Genomic DNA, 17,312 nt, shown 5'->3' with positions numbered 1-17,312 from the left:
ATAACCAATTTAAGAAAATACATAATCGTAACAGAATTACGAATATATTCCCTGTGTGTAGTGTGTATGCAATCTTTGAAGTGGGGATCAAGAATCAATAATTTTTAATTCATTTCTTTGACACGGCTTGATGTGTTGCTTAACTGAGCCGTTGGATTTTACTATTTTTATTATACATAGTACAAGATATAGATGATGCTCATAGGATCTGTTTTCTCGGAGGGTATCCAATTGCAAAATCTGTAGCTGCTTGAAGGTCAGCTAGTCCGCTTTTTTATCGAGCTGTCGTATTCGTCCACACAGTTGTTGTATTGGAGATGTTAGATTTTGTCTATACGTCTATTCAAATCATAGATAACGACCGTACATGCGTCTCTTTTCCATCAGCTAGTTTGCCGGTAATACTACTTGTGTGCACTGAGAACTGATATACAAGAAAAATTTTCAATGCATGTAAGAAATAAATCTGTGGTTTTGAAATGCCACCAGCAAGTAGCAACTTGCCACTAGCTGGCACTACGATCGGCTTGCAAACGCTATACGAGCGTTGCGTGCAAACTTGGATACAATAATGATTCATGCATTTTCATTGAAATATTTACACAGGAAAGTTTTTTCTAGCTTATATATCTGTTCTCTGTGTTGTGGGTTTGGTGGGAAAAAATGTCGTGGGGTGGGCGTTGATTGCTGCCTGAAGAGCAACTATTTCTTGGGCAATCATTTGTGGTTGAGCTGAAGATGTTGAAAGTTGTACGCTAGTTTAAATTGCAGTAGATATATTTTCCTAGTAGCTGCCGCGCAGGATTTTCTATGTTAAATCTGTCCTTAATAAATGCATGGCGTGGTTTAGGCAGTAATAATCAAATTTATTTTGAGTTGTATACACAGATAGGAAAAAATGGGTACACCGACACGCATCCTTACCACTAGAACGCCGTTACGAATCAGAGAAATGATATTTGATGTTTCAAAATAGAAAACTGAGAATTGAGAGTTGAGAATTGAGAATTGAGAATTGAGAATTGAGAATTGACAATTGAGAATTGAGAATTGAGAATTGAGAATTGAGAATTGAGAATTGAGAATTGAGAATTGAGAATTGAGAATTGAGAATTGAGAATTGAGAATTGAGAATTGAGAATTGAGAATTGAGAATTGAGAATTGAGAATTGAGAATTGAGAATTGAGAATTGAGAATTGAGAATTGAGAATTGAGAATTGAGAATTGAGAATTGAGAATTGAGAATTGAGAATTGAGAATTGAGAATTGAGAATTGAGAATTGAGAATTGAGAATTGAGAATTGAGAATTGAGAATTGAGAATTGAGAATTGAGAATTGAGAATTGAGAATTGAGAATTGAGAATTGAGAATTGAGAATTGAGAATTGAGAATTGAGAATTGAGAATTGAGAATTGAGAATTGAGAATTGAGAATTGAGAATTGAGAATTGAGAATTGAGAATTGAGAATTGAGAATTGAGAATTGAGAATTGAGAATTGAGAATTGAGAATTGAGAATTGAGAATTGAGAATTGAGAATTGAGAATTGAGAATTGAGAATTGAGAATTGAGAATTGAGAATTGAGAATTGAGAATTGAGAATTGAGAATTGAGAATTGAGAATTGAGAATTGAGAATTGAGAATTGAGAATTGAGAATTGAGAATTGAGAATTGAGAATTGAGAATTGAGAATTGAGAATTGAGAATTGAGAATTGAGAATTGAGAATTGAGAATTGAGAATTGAGAATTGAGAATTGAGAATTGAGAATTGAGAATTGAGAATTGAGAATTGAGAATTGAGAATTGAGAATTGAGAATTGAGAATTGAGAATTGAGAATTGAGAATTGAGAATTGAGAATTGAGAATTGAGAATTGAGAATTGAGAATTGAGAATTGAGAATTGAGAATTGAGAATTGAGAATTGAGAATTGAGAATTGAGAATTGAGAATTGAGAATTGAGAATTGAGAATTGAGAATTGAGAATTGAGAATTGAGAATTGAGAATTGAGAATTGAGAATTGAGAATTGAGAATTGAGAATTGAGAATTGAGAATTGAGAATTGAGAATTGAGAATTGAGAATTGAGAATTGAGAATTGAGAATTGAGAATTGAGAATTGAGAATTGAGAATTGAGAATTGAGAATTGAGAATTGAGAATTGAGAATTGAGAATTGAGAATTGAGAATTGAGAATTGAGAATTGAGAATTGAGAATTGAGAATTGAGAATTGAGAATTGAGAATTGAGAATTGAGAATTGAGAATTGAGAATTGAGAATTGAGAATTGAGAATTGAGAATTGAGAATTGAGAATTGAGAATTGAGAATTGAGAATTGAGAATTGAGAATTGAGAATTGAGAATTGAGAATTGAGAATTGAGAATTGAGAATTGAGAATTGAGAATTGAGAATTGAGAATTGAGAATTGAGAATTGAGAATTGAGAATTGAGAATTGAGAATTGAGAATTGAGAATTGAGAATTGAGAATTGAGAATTGAGAATTGAGAATTGAGAATTGAGAATTGAGAATTGAGAATTGAGAATTGAGAATTGAGAATTGAGAATTGAGAATTGAGAATTGAGAATTGAGAATTGAGAATTGAGAATTGAGAATTGAGAATTGAGAATTGAGAATTGAGAATTGAGAATTGAGAATTGAGAATTGAGAATTGAGAATTGAGAATTGAGAATTGAGAATTGAGAATTGAGAATTGAGAATTGAGAATTGAGAATTGAGAATTGAGAATTGAGAATTGAGAATTGAGAATTGAGAATTGAGAATTGAGAATTGAGAATTGAGAATTGAGAATTGAGAATTGAGAATTGAGAATTGAGAATTGAGAATTGAGAATTGAGAATTGAGAATTGAGAATTGAGAATTGAGAATTGAGAATTGAGAATTGAGAATTGAGAATTGAGAATTGAGAATTGAGAATTGAGAATTGAGAATTGAGAATTGAGAATTGAGAATTGAGAATTGAGAATTGAGAATTGAGAATTGAGAATTGAGAATTGAGAATTGAGAATTGAGAATTGAGAATTGAGAATTGAGAATTGAGAATTGAGAATTGAGAATTGAGAATTGAGAATTGAGAATTGAGAATTGAGAATTGAGAATTGAGAATTGAGAATTGAGAATTGAGAATTGAGAATTGAGAATTGAGAATTGAGAATTGAGAATTGAGAATTGAGAATTGAGAATTGAGAATTGAGAATTGAGAATTGAGAATTGAGAATTGAGAATTGAGAATTGAGAATTGAGAATTGAGAATTGAGAATTGAGAATTGAGAATTGAGAATTGAGAATTGAGAATTGAGAATTGAGAATTGAGAATTGAGAATTGAGAATTGAGAATTGAGAATTGAGAATTGAGAATTGAGAATTGAGAATTGAGAATTGAGAATTGAGAATTGAGAATTGAGAATTGAGAATTGAGAATTGAGAATTGAGAATTGAGAATTGAGAATTGAGAATTGAGAATTGAGAATTGAGAATTGAGAATTGAGAATTGAGAATTGAGAATTGAGAATTGAGAATTGAGAATTGAGAATTGAGAATTGAGAATTGAGAATTGAGAATTGAGAATTGAGAATTGAGAATTGAGAATTGAGAATTGAGAATTGAGAATTGAGAATTGAGAATTGAGAATTGAGAATTGAGAATTGAGAATTGAGAATTGAGAATTGAGAATTGAGAATTGAGAATTGAGAATTGAGAATTGAGAATTGAGAATTGAGAATTGAGAATTGAGAATTGAGAATTGAGAATTGAGAATTGAGAATTGAGAATTGAGAATTGAGAATTGAGAATTGAGAATTGAGAATTGAGAATTGAGAATTGAGAATTGAGAATTGAGAATTGAGAATTGAGAATTGAGAATTGAGAATTGAGAATTGAGAATTGAGAATTGAGAATTGAGAATTGAGAATTGAGAATTGAGAATTGAGAATTGAGAATTGAGAATTGAGAATTGAGAATTGAGAATTGAGAATTGAGAATTGAGAATTGAGAATTGAGAATTGAGAATTGAGAATTGAGAATTGAGAATTGAGAATTGAGAATTGAGAATTGAGAATTGAGAATTGAGAATTGAGAATTGAGAATTGAGAATTGAGAATTGAGAATTGAGAATTGAGAATTGAGAATTGAGAATTGAGAATTGAGAATTGAGAATTGAGAATTGAGAATTGAGAATTGAGAATTGAGAATTGAGAATTGAGAATTGAGAATTGAGAATTGAGAATTGAGAATTGAGAATTGAGAATTGAGAATTGAGAATTGAGAATTGAGAATTGAGAATTGAGAATTGAGAATTGAGAATTGAGAATTGAGAATTGAGAATTGAGAATTGAGAATTGAGAATTGAGAATTGAGAATTGAGAATTGAGAATTGAGAATTGAGAATTGAGAATTGAGAATTGAGAATTGAGAATTGAGAATTGAGAATTGAGAATTGAGAATTGAGAATTGAGAATTGAGAATTGAGAATTGAGAATTGAGAATTGAGAATTGAGAATTGAGAATTGAGAATTGAGAATTGAGAATTGAGAATTGAGAATTGAGAATTGAGAATTGAGAATTGAGAATTGAGAATTGAGAATTGAGAATTGAGAATTGAGAATTGAGAATTGAGAATTGAGAATTGAGAATTGAGAATTGAGAATTGAGAATTGAGAATTGAGAATTGAGAATTGAGAATTGAGAATTGAGAATTGAGAATTGAGAATTGAGAATTGAGAATTGAGAATTGAGAATTGAGAATTGAGAATTGAGAATTGAGAATTGAGAATTGAGAATTGAGAATTGAGAATTGAGAATTGAGAATTGAGAATTGAGAATTGAGAATTGAGAATTGAGAATTGAGAATTGAGAATTGAGAATTGAGAATTGAGAATTGAGAATTGAGAATTGAGAATTGAGAATTGAGAATTGAGAATTGAGAATTGAGAATTGAGAATTGAGAATTGAGAATTGAGAATTGAGAATTGAGAATTGAGAATTGAGAATTGAGAATTGAGAATTGAGAATTGAGAATTGAGAATTGAGAATTGAGAATTGAGAATTGAGAATTGAGAATTGAGAATTGAGAATTGAGAATTGAGAATTGAGAATTGAGAATTGAGAATTGAGAATTGAGAATTGAGAATTGAGAATTGAGAATTGAGAATTGAGAATTGAGAATTGAGAATTGAGAATTGAGAATTGAGAATTGAGAATTGAGAATTGAGAATTGAGAATTGAGAATTGAGAATTGAGAATTGAGAATTGAGAATTGAGAATTGAGAATTGAGAATTGAGAATTGAGAATTGAGAATTGAGAATTGAGAATTGAGAATTGAGAATTGAGAATTGAGAATTGAGAATTGAGAATTGAGAATTGAGAATTGAGAATTGAGAATTGAGAATTGAGAATTGAGAATTGAGAATTGAGAATTGAGAATTGAGAATTGAGAATTGAGAATTGAGAATTGAGAATTGAGAATTGAGAATTGAGAATTGAGAATTGAGAATTGAGAATTGAGAATTGAGAATTGAGAATTGAGAATTGAGAATTGAGAATTGAGAATTGAGAATTGAGAATTGAGAATTGAGAATTGAGAATTGAGAATTGAGAATTGAGAATTGAGAATTGAGAATTGAGAATTGAGAATTGAGAATTGAGAATTGAGAATTGAGAATTGAGAATTGAGAATTGAGAATTGAGAATTGAGAATTGAGAATTGAGAATTGAGAATTGAGAATTGAGAATTGAGAATTGAGAATTGAGAATTGAGAATTGAGAATTGAGAATTGAGAATTGAGAATTGAGAATTGAGAATTGAGAATTGAGAATTGAGAATTGAGAATTGAGAATTGAGAATTGAGAATTGAGAATTGAGAATTGAGAATTGAGAATTGAGAATTGAGAATTGAGAATTGAGAATTGAGAATTGAGAATTGAGAATTGAGAATTGAGAATTGAGAATTGAGAATTGAGAATTGAGAATTGAGAATTGAGAATTGAGAATTGAGAATTGAGAATTGAGAATTGAGAATTGAGAATTGAGAATTGAGAATTGAGAATTGAGAATTGAGAATTGAGAATTGAGAATTGAGAATTGAGAATTGAGAATTGAGAATTGAGAATTGAGAATTGAGAATTGAGAATTGAGAATTGAGAATTGAGAATTGAGAATTGAGAATTGAGAATTGAGAATTGAGAATTGAGAATTGAGAATTGAGAATTGAGAATTGAGAATTGAGAATTGAGAATTGAGAATTGAGAATTGAGAATTGAGAATTGAGAATTGAGAATTGAGAATTGAGAATTGAGAATTGAGAATTGAGAATTGAGAATTGAGAATTGAGAATTGAGAATTGAGAATTGAGAATTGAGAATTGAGAATTGAGAATTGAGAATTGAGAATTGAGAATTGAGAATTGAGAATTGAGAATTGAGAATTGAGAATTGAGAATTGAGAATTGAGAATTGAGAATTGAGAATTGAGAATTGAGAATTGAGAATTGAGAATTGAGAATTGAGAATTGAGAATTGAGAATTGAGAATTGAGAATTGAGAATTGAGAATTGAGAATTGAGAATTGAGAATTGAGAATTGAGAATTGAGAATTGAGAATTGAGAATTGAGAATTGAGAATTGAGAATTGAGAATTGAGAATTGAGAATTGAGAATTGAGAATTGAGAATTGAGAATTGAGAATTGAGAATTGAGAATTGAGAATTGAGAATTGAGAATTGAGAATTGAGAATTGAGAATTGAGAATTGAGAATTGAGAATTGAGAATTGAGAATTGAGAATTGAGAATTGAGAATTGAGAATTGAGAATTGAGAATTGAGAATTGAGAATTGAGAATTGAGAATTGAGAATTGAGAATTGAGAATTGAGAATTGAGAATTGAGAATTGAGAATTGAGAATTGAGAATTGAGAATTGAGAATTGAGAATTGAGAATTGAGAATTGAGAATTGAGAATTGAGAATTGAGAATTGAGAATTGAGAATTGAGAATTGAGAATTGAGAATTGAGAATTGAGAATTGAGAATTGAGAATTGAGAATTGAGAATTGAGAATTGAGAATTGAGAATTGAGAATTGAGAATTGAGAATTGAGAATTGAGAATTGAGAATTGAGAATTGAGAATTGAGAATTGAGAATTGAGAATTGAGAATTGAGAATTGAGAATTGAGAATTGAGAATTGAGAATTGAGAATTGAGAATTGAGAATTGAGAATTGAGAATTGAGAATTGAGAATTGAGAATTGAGAATTGAGAATTGAGAATTGAGAATTGAGAATTGAGAATTGAGAATTGAGAATTGAGAATTGAGAATTGAGAATTGAGAATTGAGAATTGAGAATTGAGAATTGAGAATTGAGAATTGAGAATTGAGAATTGAGAATTGAGAATTGAGAATTGAGAATTGAGAATTGAGAATTGAGAATTGAGAATTGAGAATTGAGAATTGAGAATTGAGAATTGAGAATTGAGAATTGAGAATTGAGAATTGAGAATTGAGAATTGAGAATTGAGAATTGAGAATTGAGAATTGAGAATTGAGAATTGAGAATTGAGAATTGAGAATTGAGAATTGAGAATTGAGAATTGAGAATTGAGAATTGAGAATTGAGAATTGAGAATTGAGAATTGAGAATTGAGAATTGAGAATTGAGAATTGAGAATTGAGAATTGAGAATTGAGAATTGAGAATTGAGAATTGAGAATTGAGAATTGAGAATTGAGAATTGAGAATTGAGAATTGAGAATTGAGAATTGAGAATTGAGAATTGAGAATTGAGAATTGAGAATTGAGAATTGAGAATTGAGAATTGAGAATTGAGAATTGAGAATTGAGAATTGAGAATTGAGAATTGAGAATTGAGAATTGAGAATTGAGAATTGAGAATTGAGAATTGAGAATTGAGAATTGAGAATTGAGAATTGAGAATTGAGAATTGAGAATTGAGAATTGAGAATTGAGAATTGAGAATTGAGAATTGAGAATTGAGAATTGAGAATTGAGAATTGAGAATTGAGAATTGAGAATTGAGAATTGAGAATTGAGAATTGAGAATTGAGAATTGAGAATTGAGAATTGAGAATTGAGAATTGAGAATTGAGAATTGAGAATTGAGAATTGAGAATTGAGAATTGAGAATTGAGAATTGAGAATTGAGAATTGAGAATTGAGAATTGAGAATTGAGAATTGAGAATTGAGAATTGAGAATTGAGAATTGAGAATTGAGAATTGAGAATTGAGAATTGAGAATTGAGAATTGAGAATTGAGAATTGAGAATTGAGAATTGAGAATTGAGAATTGAGAATTGAGAATTGAGAATTGAGAATTGAGAATTGAGAATTGAGAATTGAGAATTGAGAATTGAGAATTGAGAATTGAGAATTGAGAATTGAGAATTGAGAATTGAGAATTGAGAATTGAGAATTGAGAATTGAGAATTGAGAATTGAGAATTGAGAATTGAGAATTGAGAATTGAGAATTGAGAATTGAGAATTGAGAATTGAGAATTGAGAATTGAGAATTGAGAATTGAGAATTGAGAATTGAGAATTGAGAATTGAGAATTGAGAATTGAGAATTGAGAATTGAGAATTGAGAATTGAGAATTGAGAATTGAGAATTGAGAATTGAGAATTGAGAATTGAGAATTGAGAATTGAGAATTGAGAATTGAGAATTGAGAATTGAGAATTGAGAATTGAGAATTGAGAATTGAGAATTGAGAATTGAGAATTGAGAATTGAGAATTGAGAATTGAGAATTGAGAATTGAGAATTGAGAATTGAGAATTGAGAATTGAGAATTGAGAATTGAGAATTGAGAATTGAGAATTGAGAATTGAGAATTGAGAATTGAGAATTGAGAATTGAGAATTGAGAATTGAGAATTGAGAATTGAGAATTGAGAATTGAGAATTGAGAATTGAGAATTGAGAATTGAGAATTGAGAATTGAGAATTGAGAATTGAGAATTGAGAATTGAGAATTGAGAATTGAGAATTGAGAATTGAGAATTGAGAATTGAGAGTTGAGAATTGAGAATTGAGAATTGAGAATTGAGAATTGAGAATTGAGAATTGAGAATTGAGAATTGAGAATTGAGAATTGAGAATTGAGAATGGAGGATTGAGAATTGAGAATTGAGAATTGAGAATTGAGAATTGAGAGTTGAGAATTGAGAATTGAGAATTGAGAATTGAGAATTGAGAATTGAGAATTGAGAATTGAAAATTGAGAATTGAGAATTGAGAATTGAGAATTGAGAATTGAGAATTGAGAATTGAGAATTGAGAATGGAGGATTGAGAATTGAGAATTGAGAATTCTCTGAATTCGCTGAATTCTCTGAATTCTCTGAATTCGTTTAATTCGCTGAATTGCTGATTTCGCTAAATTCGCTGAATTCTCTGAATTCTCTGAGTTAACTCGCTGAATTCTCTGAGTTAACTCGCTGAATTCTCTCAGTCAACTCGCTGAATTCTCTGAGTTAACTCGCTGAATTATATGAATTCCCTCGCTGCATTCTCTGAGTTCCCTCTGAATTCGCTGAATTCTCCGAATTGCCTCGCTGAATTCTCTGAATCCGCTCGCTGAATTCTCTGAATCCGCTCGCTGAATTATTTGAATCCTCTCGCTGACTTCTCTGAATTCGCTCGCTGAATTATCATAATTCGCTCACTGAACTCTTCTGAATTAGCTCACTGAGTTCTTCTGAATTCGCGCACTGAATTCTTCTGAATTCGCTCACTAAATTCTTCTGAATTTGCCGAATTCGCTGCGTTCTCCGAATTCGCTGCATTCTCAAAATTCGCTGAATTCTCCGAATTCGCTGAATTCTCCGAATTCGCTGAATTCTCCGAATTCGCTGAATTCTCCGAATTCGCTTAATTCTCCGAATTCGCTTAATTCTCCGAATTCGCTGAATTCTCCAAATTCGCTGAATTCTCCGAATTCGCTGAATTCTCCGAATACGCTGAAATCTCCGAATTCGCTGAATTCTCCGAATTCGCTGAATTCTCCGAATTTGCTGAATTCTCCGAATTTGCTGAATTCTCCGAATTCGCTGAATTCTCCGAATTCGCTGAATTCTCCGAATTCGCTGAATTCTCCGAATTCGCTGAATTCTCCGAATTCGCTGAATTCTCCGAATTCGCTGAATTCTCCGAATTCGCTGAATTCTCCGAATTCGCTGAATTCTCCGAATTCGCTGAATTCTCCGAATTCGCTGAATTCTCCGAATTCGCTGAATTCTCCGAATTCGCTGAATTCTCCGAATTCGCTGAATTCTCCGAATTCGCTTTCGATTCTCGATTCTCGATTCTTGATTCTCGTTTCTCGATTCTCGATTCTCGATTCTCGATTCCCGATTCTCGATCCTCGATTCTCGATTCTCGATTCTTGATTCTCGATTCTCGACTCTCGATTCTCGATTCTCGATTCTCGATTCTCGATTCTCGATTCTTGATTCTCGATTCTCGATTCTCGATTCTCGATTCTCGATTCTCGATTCTCGATTCTCGATTCTCGATTCTCGATTCTCGATTCTCGATTCTCGATTCTCGATTCTCGATTCTCGATTCTCGATTCTCGATTCTCGATTCTAGATTCTCGATTCTCGATTCTCGATTCTCGATTCTCGATTCTCGATTCTCGATTCTCGATTCTCGATTCTCGATTCTCGATTCTCGATTCTCGATTCTCGATTCTCGATTCTCGATTCTCGATTCTCGATTCTCGATTCTCGATTCTCGATTCTCGATTCTCGATTCTCGATTCTCGATTCTCGATTCTCGATTCTCGATTCTCGATTCTCGATTCTCGATTCTCGATTCTCGATTCTCGATTCTCGATTCTCGATTCTCGATTCTCGATTCTCGATTCTCGATTCTCGATTCTCGATTCTCGATTCTCGATTCTCGATTCTCGATTCTCGATTCTCGATTCTCGATTCTCGATTCTCGATTCTCGATTCTCGATTCTCGATTCTCGATTCTCGATTCTCGATTCTCGATTCTCGATTCTCGATTCTCGATTCTCGATTCTCGATTCTCGATTCTCGATTCTCGATTCTCGATTCTCGATTCTCGATTCTCGATTCTCGATTCTCGATTCTCGATTCTCGATTCTCGATTCTCGATTCTCGATTCTCGATTCTCGATTCTCGATTCTCGATTCTCGATTCTCGATTCTCGATTCTCGATTCTCGATTCTCGATTCTCGATTCTCGATTCTCGATTCTCGATTCTCGATTCTCGATTCTCGATTCTCGATTCTCGATTCTCGATTCTCGATTCTCGATTCTCGATTCTCGATTCTCGATTCTCGATTCTCGATTCTCGATTCTCGATTCTCGATTCTCGATTCTCGATTCTCGATTCTCGATTCTCGATTCTCGATTCTCGATTCTCGATTCTCGATTCTCGATTCTCGATTCTCGATTCTCGATTCTCGATTCTCGATTCTCGATTCTCGATTCTCGATTCTCGATTCTCGATTCTCGATTCTCGATTCTCGATTCTCGATTCTCGATTCTCGATTCTCGATTCTCGATTCTCGATTCTCGATTCTCGATTCTCGATTCTCGATTCTCGATTCTCGATTCTCGATTCTCGATTCTCGATTCTCGATTCTCGATTCTCGATTCTCGATTCTCGATTCTCGATTCTCGATTCTCGATTCTCGATTCTCGATTCTCGATTCTCGATTCTCGATTCTCGATTCTCGATGCTCGATTCTCGATTCTCGATTCTCGATTCCCAATGCTCAATTCTTAATTCCCAATTTGTGCCCGACTGCGCACTGGAATCAGATTTGTACCAGTATTAGTATCAGTATCACAATATCAGTATCAGTATCAGCATTAATAACAGCATCAGTATCAGTGTCAGTATCAGTATCAGTATCAGTATCAGTATCAGTATCAGTATCAGTATCAGTATCAGTATCAGTATCAGTATCAGTATCAGTATCAGTATCAGTATCAGTATCAGTATCAGTATCAGTATCAGTATCAGTATCAGTATCAGTATCAGTATCAGTATCAGTATCAGTATCAGTATCAGTATCAGTATCAGTATCAGTATCAGTATCAGTATCAGTATCAGTATCAGTATCAGTATCAGTATCAGTATCAGTATCAGTATCAGTAATAGTATCAGTATCAGTATCAGTATCAGTATCAGTATCAGTATCAGTATCAGTATCAGTATCAGTATCAGTATCAGTATCAGTATCAGTATCAGTATCAGTATCAGTATCAGTATCAGTATCAGTATCAGTATCAGTATCAGTATCAGTATCAGTATCAGTATCAGTATCAGTATCAGTATCAGTATCAGTATCAGTATCAGTATCAGTATCAGTATCAGTATCAGTATCAGTATCAGTATCAGTATCAGTATCAGTATCAGTATCAGTATCAGTATCAGTATCAGTATCAGTATCAGTATCAGTATCAGTATCAGTATCAGTATCAGTATCAGTATCAGTATCAGTATCAGTATCAGTATCAGTATCAGTATCAGTATCATTATCATTATCAGTATCAGTATCAGTATCAGTATCAGTATCAGTATCAGTATCAGTATCAGTATCAGTATCAGTATCAGTATCAGTATCAGTATCAGTATCAGTATCAGTATCAGTATCAGTATCAGTATCAGTATCAGTATCAGTATCAGTATCAGTATCAGTATCAGTATCAGTATCAGTATCAGTATCAGTATCAGTATCATTATCATTATCAGTATCAGTATCAGTATCAGTATCAGTATCAGTATCAGTATCAGTATCAGTATCAGTATCAGTATCAGTATCAGTATCAGTATCAGTATCAGTATCAGTATCAGTATCAGTATCAGTATCAGTATCAGTATCAGTATCAGTATCAGTATCAGTATCAGTATCAGTATCAGTATCAGTATCAGTATCAGTATCAGTATCAGTATCAGTATCAGTATCAGTCTCAGTCTCAGTCTCAGTCTCAGTCTCAGTCTCAGTCTCAATCTCAGTCTCAGTCTCCGTCTCAGTCCTAGTCTCAGTCTCAGTATCAGTAGCAGTTTCAGTATCAGTTTCAGTATTGGTTTCAGTTTCAGTATACAGTATACAGATATATAGAATCAGTATCAGAATCTGAATCAGTATCAGTATCAGCTTCAACAACAGTATTATGCACGATTATCTCCCAAACTCGTTTTATCGCCATCTCTGTCCTTACAAGACTTTGCAACTGCAATTTAAAAATGTGTTCCCGTACTTGGTCCATGTCTACTGGTAAATGAATACTAAAGCAATCACCATTTATTTTCAATGATGACCTGTCAAAATGATTGAGGGTATAATCTATTATATTTAAAGCCTGCCCGTCCTACTTGAAGAATTAGAAGTGTATTGATAACACGTACTCTAAGACACCCTGTAGTAATTTTCTGAATTTTCAGGTTTTGTGGTCCGTTAACTGCTCGATGTTTTCACTGACTATACTCTCAAAGGGAACACGTTTTCGTATTTCCCTTAAAAAGGCTGATTTAATTAAATAGACTGAAAAAAAACAAAAATTCAGTAAATCATTATCCGACATCTTTCCAAAAGTAATCCAGTAATCTAGCGAATATCAAAAAAGTTTCATGACTATTATTTTGGAAGATGCTAAAAAAATTTAAAACAATTCTCCCAAAAAGTTCAACCTACATTCAAAGTTCGGTTTCTAGTGTTTTGGGTTCTCCGCATCCGTAACTAACAAAAACTTAATGCTAGTTAGATAAGTCCTAACCAACACCAAATTGGCACCAATTAGACACTAAAATCCAAAAAGACACACGTCTTGCGTGAACACCTAAACAATTGGATGGTTCCGAGTGATATTTCGGTACTAAACTGTGTAACTGTGCAAAAATTTTCAAAAGAGAAAGATTTAAAAAAGACCAAATTTTGTGCAATGGCGCCAATTTTGTGCTGGTTTAGATTTATCTAGCCAGCGTTAAGTTGGTGTTAGTTACTGAAGAGAAGAAACCGAAACACAAAAAAACCGAACTTTGATGTGTTCTTATGCACAAAAATTGGTATTGTCCAAATTTTTCCCCTTTTTGGTATTTTTGCACTCTGCCTACATTATTTGCAATTGATTGGTGTAGCCAATATCTATCTCTTTGAAGAATATCATTGATTGAATAATTGACTTGGTAAAAGAATGATAATAATTATCAATTTTAATATTTTTCCATCATTTTAGTATTTATTTCCTTTGTACTTTTGATATAGACAATTTAGCATCCAGTAACTGCTTCTGGGAAGTAATTGTGATCAAAGAGGGCTTTTTACTTATCCCAAATTTTTTTGAAAATTTATGATTTTTTCACGTGAGAAATTAAATAATTTAACATATTTTAATTAAAAACTCGTCCTAATGTTCCAATTAACATATTTTCAAAGCATACAATTTCAAAATGGTCGGGGCGAACAAGTCATTTTCATTCGTCATTTAGTTTGGAACTACTCTAAAGCATAGAATCCGAAGAAATAAATGAAACTTTCATCAAATGCCACATTTCATAGCGGTATGAAGGCAACTTTTCGAATTGCCTTTGTGTATGCAACCCGCAAAGTTCATTAGGGCACTCTGGCAAACTTTGCGTTCGCGCGCTGGAAAGCATTTCTGTGTTTTCCTCTTTCGCTTTCAACAAACCACCAAACTTCCCCACTGCTCTTCTCTTCTTTCAGATGTCTTCGCGGAGTTTGACCTACTGCTGGCGATCAAAATCCCCCCGGAGGATGGCATCACCTTTGTCGACGGTTCGGACGGCTTCCCGGCGTTTGGTGTGGCATCGAACGCGGACATCAAATCCCCCTATCGGACCATCCTGCCGGAGAAGCTGACCGAGTTCACGATTATCGCGACCGTTCGGCCCGGTTCCCGCTCCGGTGGTTACATCTTCAGTGTGGTCAATCCACTGGACACCGTTGTCCAGCTGGGGCTGCTGCTGGAACCGATCCAGGCGACGGATCAGTGGAACATCACGCTCATCTATACGGATGCGGCCAGCCAGCGGGTGAGCCAACCGTTGGCCTCGTTTCAGATTCCCTACTCCAAGTCGTGGATTAAGTTGATTTTTAAAGTGTTGAATAACCAGATTGTGTTCTATAACAATTGTGTCGAGACGGAAACGGTGGTGGTTAAGAAAGAACCACGGATGTTGGTCTTCGATGCGGCCTCCACACTGTACATTGCCCAAGCTGGGCCAATTTTAAGGCGGAATTTCGAGGTAAGTGCCTGATGTTCATTTCGATTAAATCAACGTTCAAACCAATCCGAGAGAGAAAAAAAAACGTCGAGAGATCGGAAAAAGAAACATTTCACGCTTGGTTTTTTGGAACCTGTTCACGAAGAAAGGTAAATATGGCTTTAAACACTCGGAAGGATTTTATTCAAGCGTTACATTGTTCACCGTTCCGAAGTTGAAAGAGCAGCGGATTTAGTCCATGCAACGTGTGGTCTAGCGGTACATAATAACAGTTTATGTAAATGAGGCACGCTCTTTCTGGCGCTCGGCTTAGCAGGAAGTTTTAGCGTCCCGGCCGGTCGACTGATGAGAGACCGACAGTGATGGTGGTGGAAAGGACGACGGATCCATATGTTTGGATCGACAACAATCTCGATAACACCCTCGTCGTCATCGTCGTCGTTGTCGCTGTCATTGCGGTTGCTTACTAGACCGGTTGGTCGAGGTAGAGATAGACAAAGTTGGTGTGACAATGTTGCACTCCGAGGGATATTAAACTAAACGGGAACTATCGCGTTATGAGGTTGTTCACAATTTCTATAGCAGCTTTTCAGGGCACGACCGTATTGTGTGGGTGGCATGGTGTGAAAATTGAACGTGATAAGCGTAGGAATAACGCCATGAATGAATTATGGAAATATGGGGTGGTGAAATATTCTTTTTAATTTTATTTCTCAAATTACAACACCTAATTAAAATCGCGTGGAGTGGGTTTCTCGCCTTGCAAAATGCACCTGTTCCATTTCCGTTTCCTTTAAAGTTGTATGATTTTGATCACTCTTAGCATGAACACTAATACAAAGGTGACTTTTTGAGCAGGAGCGATTGGACATAAACCCTCCGGAGGCCACGTAAATGGCTCCCTAAACGAGCAGAAATGTTGCAGTTTAAAGATGCTTTCGTTAGAGATTCTGAAGGTGGTGCAATCATCATGCCAGCACAACAACCGTGCGGGAGGTTAATCTAAGCAGGCAATGGCTGAGTGTGGATGGAATTTTTTATCTCGCATCAAATTTCAGTGTGCAAAATTACTTTAAATTTGTGTCCTAGAATTAGAATTAATTGCTTGAAGATAGTGAACAAGGTGAAGAATCGGTGAAGTTGTAAAACGGAACATCGCAGTCGTTCATTATGACACCAGTGAAAGAAACACAGTCCCTGAATAAGGAACCCAGTCTGCGAACGAATGTCCGACCTGATTGCGATTAGAAATATTCGTCGGAAGATTTGGTATTCGCCGTTCGACAGGATATCCCTATAGATGTGAAGAAATCTAGGTGAACTTTTTTTATATTTTAGATTGTTGATCTATATTTAAACGAGTTCAATATCAAACGATTTCCATCATTCCTGTCGTTTTTGCTTGAAGCAACTCTGAGTCAGGTTCTAACCCCATTCGCTGTCAAAATATAAAAACTGACAGCGGTTAGGGTTAGAATCTGACTCAGTTTCGGGGTCAAGCAACAACGCCATTAATCTCGATGCTTCCTGATACATGAAGATAAATATTGCGACAATCAATCGGATCAATAATCAATTTTTGCTGCCGAATCTCAGCTTTTTTCGCATCTTTTGCCGAAATCTCAACAGCTGATATCTCAGCAAACCACTTTTTAGCTGAGATCTCAGTAAAAGTGACGTTTGATAGCTGAGTCTCGGAAAATATTTCACCGAAAATCAGCAAACAAATCTCACTTTGCTGAGACATCAGTTTTTAAGTTTGCTGACTACACAGCTGTTTAGAAATTGCCGAGCCGAATTGAGTGTGAAAGTACTTTTAAAGTAATCTGTTAAAGCTTGTAGGTCTAGTCAAATACAATTCTAAGCCACGTTTGATCAATTTAATGTACCCTCAAAAACTTGATTTAAACCAAAAATGTCCGACCTGGATTTTTTTTTGTGCGCAGTCATTTTTCAACCGATTTTCAATTTTTTGTTTTGGAAAGAAGAAGAAATGACTTTTCCAACGGTATGCTATGTAATGTTCTTTTGTTAAAAGTAGTTTTGGAACA

General features: G+C 34.2%; 1 protein-coding gene across 11 annotated transcripts in view; it reads left to right on the top strand.

Annotated features, from left to right (window-relative positions):
* LOC131690758 (collagen alpha-1(XVIII) chain) overlaps positions 1-17,312 on the top strand; it is a 1,092,580-nt gene that overhangs the window by 405,382 nt on the left and 669,886 nt on the right. For all 11 annotated transcript variants that reach the window (XM_058976747.1, XM_058976742.1, XM_058976748.1 and 8 more), the window contains exon 5: positions 14,741-15,282. In XM_058976747.1, coding sequence (XP_058832730.1) covers positions 14,741-15,282 — 542 coding nt within the window. The remainder of the gene's footprint in view (positions 1-14,740; positions 15,283-17,312) is intronic.

This window comes from Topomyia yanbarensis, chromosome 3 (assembly GCF_030247195.1).
Source record: "Topomyia yanbarensis strain Yona2022 chromosome 3, ASM3024719v1, whole genome shotgun sequence".
NCBI classification, from domain to species: domain Eukaryota; kingdom Metazoa; phylum Arthropoda; class Insecta; order Diptera; family Culicidae; genus Topomyia; species Topomyia yanbarensis.
This window is presented reverse-complemented; position numbering and strand designations above follow the sequence as displayed.